Source organism: Rutidosis leptorrhynchoides, chromosome 9 (assembly GCF_046630445.1).
Source record: "Rutidosis leptorrhynchoides isolate AG116_Rl617_1_P2 chromosome 9, CSIRO_AGI_Rlap_v1, whole genome shotgun sequence".
Taxonomy (NCBI): Eukaryota; Viridiplantae; Streptophyta; class Magnoliopsida; order Asterales; family Asteraceae; genus Rutidosis; species Rutidosis leptorrhynchoides.
Window position 1 is genome coordinate 33712226 of NC_092341.1, and position 5066 is coordinate 33717291.

General features: G+C 32.6%; 1 protein-coding gene across 1 annotated transcript; it reads right to left on the reverse strand.

Moving 5' to 3' along the window:
* Nucleotides 1-3862: 3862 nt before the first annotated feature.
* Nucleotides 3863-4393, reverse strand: LOC139867921 (uncharacterized). The gene has a single exon (XM_071856265.1). It carries the CDS (start codon nt 4391-4393, stop codon nt 3863-3865), a length of 531 nt encoding a protein of 176 aa, XP_071712366.1.
* Between the last annotated feature and the right edge of the window lie 673 nt (nt 4394-5066).

The window sequence follows — 5066 nt, forward strand, 5'->3', positions numbered from 1 at the left end:
ATATGAATCGAATGATGTTATGAACATCATTACTACCTCAGGTTTTGTGGATAAACCTACTAGAAATGATAAAAATAGATCTAGCTTCAAAGGATCCTTTGATGGCTTGAAAGTTCTTGAAGCAGAATCATGACACGAAAACAAGTTTAAGTAAGATTTCCACTAAAATAAGATTGTTATAGTTATAGAAATTGAATCAAAGTTTGAATATGATTATTACCTTGTATTAGAAAGATATATTACTATAAATAAGAAAGATTTCTTGAGGTTGGATGATCACTTTACAAGATTGGAAGTAAGCTAGCAAACTTGGAAGTATTCTTGATTTTATGAAACTAGAACTTATAGAATTTATGAAGATTACTTAGAACTTGAAGATAGAACTTGAGAGAGATCAATTAGATGAAGAAAATTGAAGAATGAAAGTGTTTGTAGGTGTTTTTAGTCATTGGTATATGGATTAGATATAAAGGATGTGTAATTTTGTTTACATGTAAATAAGTCATGAATGATTACTAATATTTTTGTAATTTTATGAGATATTTCATGCTAGTTGCCAAATTATGGTTCCCACATGTGTTAGGTGACTCACATGGGCTGCTAATAGCTGATAATTGGAGTGTATATACCAATAGTACATACATCTAAAAGTTGTGTATTGGACGAGTACGAATACGGGTGCATACGAGTAGAATTGTTGATGAAACTGAACGAGGATGTAATTGTAAGCATTTTTGTTAAGTAGAAGTATTTTGATAAGTGTCTTGAAGTCTTTCAAAAGTGTATGAATACATATTAAAACAGTTCATGTATATACATTTTAACTGAGACGTTAAGTCATCGTTAGTCGTTACATGTAAATGTTGTTTTGAAACCTTTTAAGGATCTTGTTAAATGTTATTAACCCATTGTTTATTATATCTAAAGAGATGTTAAATTATTACATTATCATGATATTATGATATATTAATATATCTTAGTATGATATATATATAGTTAAATGTTGTTACAACGATAATCGTTACATATATGTCTCGTTTCGAAATCATTAAGTTAGTAGTCTTGTTTTTACATATGTAGTTCATTGTTAATATACTTAATGATATGTTTGCTTATCATTTATCATGATTATATAATGTAGCAATATCTTAAAATGATCCATATGTATTTAGTAAGACGTTGATATAACGATAATCGTTATATATATCGTTTTCGAGTTTCATAATTCAATAGTCTCATTTTTATGTATATAACTCATTGTTAAAATACCTAATGAGATACTTACTTATCATAAAATCATGTTAACTATATATATATATATATATATATATATATATATATATATATATATATATATATATATATATATATATATATATATATATATATATATATATATATATATATATGTCATCATATAGTTTTTACAAGTTTTAACGTTCGTGAATCACCGGTCAACTTGGGTGGTCAATTGTCTATATAAAACCTATTTCAATTAATCAAGTCTTAACAAGTTTGATTGCTTAACATGTTGGAAATACTTAATCATGTAAATAACAATTTCATTTAATATATAAAAACATGGAAAAGTTCGGGTCACTACAGTTTAGCGGTATTATACGCCCCAACTAGGCTCTCATGTAGGAATATTTATCCAGCCCCTATACTGGCTGTTTTATGGATTTGGCTCCATCGAGCTCTTGTGTTGGGGTTTTAGCCCCAAGCAAGGCTCTCGTTTAAGAATATTTATCCAGCCCCTAAACTGGCTATTTTGCAGCGAACTGCGGGTATAGCTAGTGTCATCCACAGCTAATCCTGGTTTTGGATAGCGACACAGAACAAGTTCAAGCACTAGCATTTGTTCCCGGTATTGAAACAAGATGTGAATGAACAGGAAACGACATTTTCTACTTTTCAATTCATCAATTCATGGGTTATAACTAAAAAGACTAAGCTTTGTGCGGGACAATCCTGTTCTAGCTTTACATTCTAATCAATCATACACTGGACAATGCACGGGATTTAACCTACCAGAGTTATTTTTGGTTTGTAACACATTTCGGAAGAGTTTACTTCCTTATTAGGATGGAAAAGATACATCCTTTAAACTCAAAATTCTGACTTTCTTTGAAATCACAATTTAGTCACCAAAAAGTTTTCAACTTTTCAACATTTATGCTCATAAACTATGATGTTTCACTCTTTTTAATCACAAAGTCAATTTCCCTGTTAATACCCATAATATTCATTATTACCACATGCCATTCCCGTTTATCGTTTCACAATCTTTTTAACAATCTTACACTTGGATTGTGATGAAATTATGATAAAAAATTTTGTTCAATCACAATAATCATAACTTTTTACTCATTTTAAGCTTTAAACCCAAATAATGTATCCCAAAAGAAAATTTAATTTTCCCTTCTCCCCCACACTTGAATCATGCTACGCCCTCGTATGCATGTTTAGAGTATTACAATACTTATGTGAAAAGAAAAAGGGAAAATTTATCACATTACCGAGATACACGCAAGTTCACCATCCAATAGTAACCATCGCACATCATTTTGATTCATCATCACGCATTCCATTCGATTACATTTATCCTTCCATTACAACTTAAAAAAGAAAAACAAATGAAAAACGTAAAATCTAACTAGCCCACTTTCGGAGGGATCCGCTTTAAACCACCCGATAGCTCGGGTGGACGAGTTTTGTCTCGTGAGGGCTTCTAGCGAACATACCCACAAAGTTCATTTACCTACTAAATAAAATAAAAAGAAATAAATAAAAGAAAAGAAAATGGTACATGCGGTTTTTATTACAAACGGAGCACCGGACCTGAATTTAATCAGTGAGGCTCATCCCATCCTATGATCGGGCCCGAACACACTCTCGAAGATGCTTTTGGAAAATGCCGACATATCAAACACACTCTTCCTTCCTTCCTCTCTAGCACGCTCCATATGGTCGAGAAATGGCTCCGGTTGTTGGAAAAACAACGGTGGGTCGATACACGGTGCGGGTGGTTCAACATACTTCGCTTCGTCATGAAAAGAGGAGGCATAGTTAATATAATCAACAGGCTCATAATAAGGGGTATCTGTGCGTCCGTTCATCACATCATCATAGGAATTGAAGTACCTTGATGAATGATTGAAACAATCTACTCAATTAAGTGACAAAATTAACCCAAAATTAAAAACCCTTGAATTTGGGTTTTTCTCAAGAACACCCAATTAATCTAAAAAAGTTTGATTTTGATGATGGATTGATGTTTGGATGATGTCATGTTAAGATTAATCAATGAATTATGAGTGGACTGTGAAATAAAAATCGAAAATTTTGGGGTTTTGGGTGATGCACTCGTCGACTAGCGGATATGATAGAATGGGGTTTTGAATTTTTATTTATTTTATAAGCGATGAAACCCGACCCAGCCACAAATTGCGGTGGGTGGGCGTAAATTACGCCTGGCGCCAGAATCAGCCGCCCCATTGCGCCTGTTCTTCACCTGAGTGGTACCCGCTGAAAATGCCAACCGCAAATTGCGGCTGGCCACCGTAATTTGTGGCTGGAACCCCTTTTTTATTTTTTATTTTATTTTTTGAATAGCTGTCGGGATTAGTTTTTTTTCTTTAACCCCCTCCCACATTTACAGCAAAGTATTGTCCTCAATGCTCTAAAATAGAGATAGTCCATAAGTTTAACCCGAATCCCTCATAAATGTGGTCCTTTTTCCGCCCATATGCACGAAAAATAGAAATAAAAATAAAAGCTTACAAACTTTACAAGAGGGTGCGGTATTTATTTTCGAGTCGCACACTCGACTCCTCTTCCATATTTAGCAATCGTCGGGATCTTAGACTCCGGTGGTGCTAGAGCCGAATCCATCTTCCATATGGAGAGTGATCATGTTATCTTCATCTTTAATTATCAACATCCCCGTATCAAAATCTAGTGACATCCTCGCGGTTGCTAGAAATCCACATCCCAACATAATTGGAGTGTTTTTATCCGGTTCACAATCCATAATGAAGAAATCTTCTTTATACCCAATACCGTGGATAATAAAAAGGACATCTATCGTAACCCCAATTGGGTCATCAACGGTTTGATTTCCAAACCGGATACTTGTATTAGTTCGAACCAACTCCCGAATGCCTATTGATTTTGCAACTTTTGCCGGCATCATATTAACACTTGCACCCGAGTCTAACAACGCCAAGTAAGTCTTCTTCTTTTTAAATTGATACATAATCGAAAACTCGCCCGGATCTCTATATTTTATACGAGGCTTGAATTCACATTGTGGTTTAGACTTAACGTACTCAACTTCAATTGTCCAACCCTCATCATCAACAAAAGACGTTTTGGTGTTGTTCATGAACATGTCCGTATTTTCTTTACCCCATATACTCTCAAGCGTCTTTGATGTATGCAGCAACGTATACGAAATAGTTATATTTTTATTGCGAAATACTATTAAATACGATACAATTTTACACAAGTTATTTATTTATTTATAGAGTGGATATACCTAAACCTTGCTACAACACTATAGGCAGTGTACCTAATCGTACAGTAGTGTAGTTTTTAGTAAGTCCGGTTCGTCCACAGGGAACTAGCCAAGTTTAACGCTATATTTAAAAACTATATTTGAATATATATATATATATATATATATATATATATATATATATATATATATATATATATATATATAAGTAATATTATTATTATTATATAAAGGGGGTTTTACCGTTTAATGACCGGTTTGTCGATTTTAAAACTTTAGTCACAATTAAAATCTAATGTAAAATATTAAATATACAAATAACTTAATTTAAAGCGTAAAGTAAATAACGATAATAAAAATGCGATAATTTAAAGTGCGATAAATAAAATGAAGATAAATAAAAATGCGATAAGATATAAAATAAAGGAATTATGCTTATTTAAAATTCCGTAATCATGATATTTGACGTGTTGATTTTAATTTATTACCATGGGTTAATTGTCCTTTGTCCTGGATTATTCAATATGTCCATACGGTTTTTGTCCAT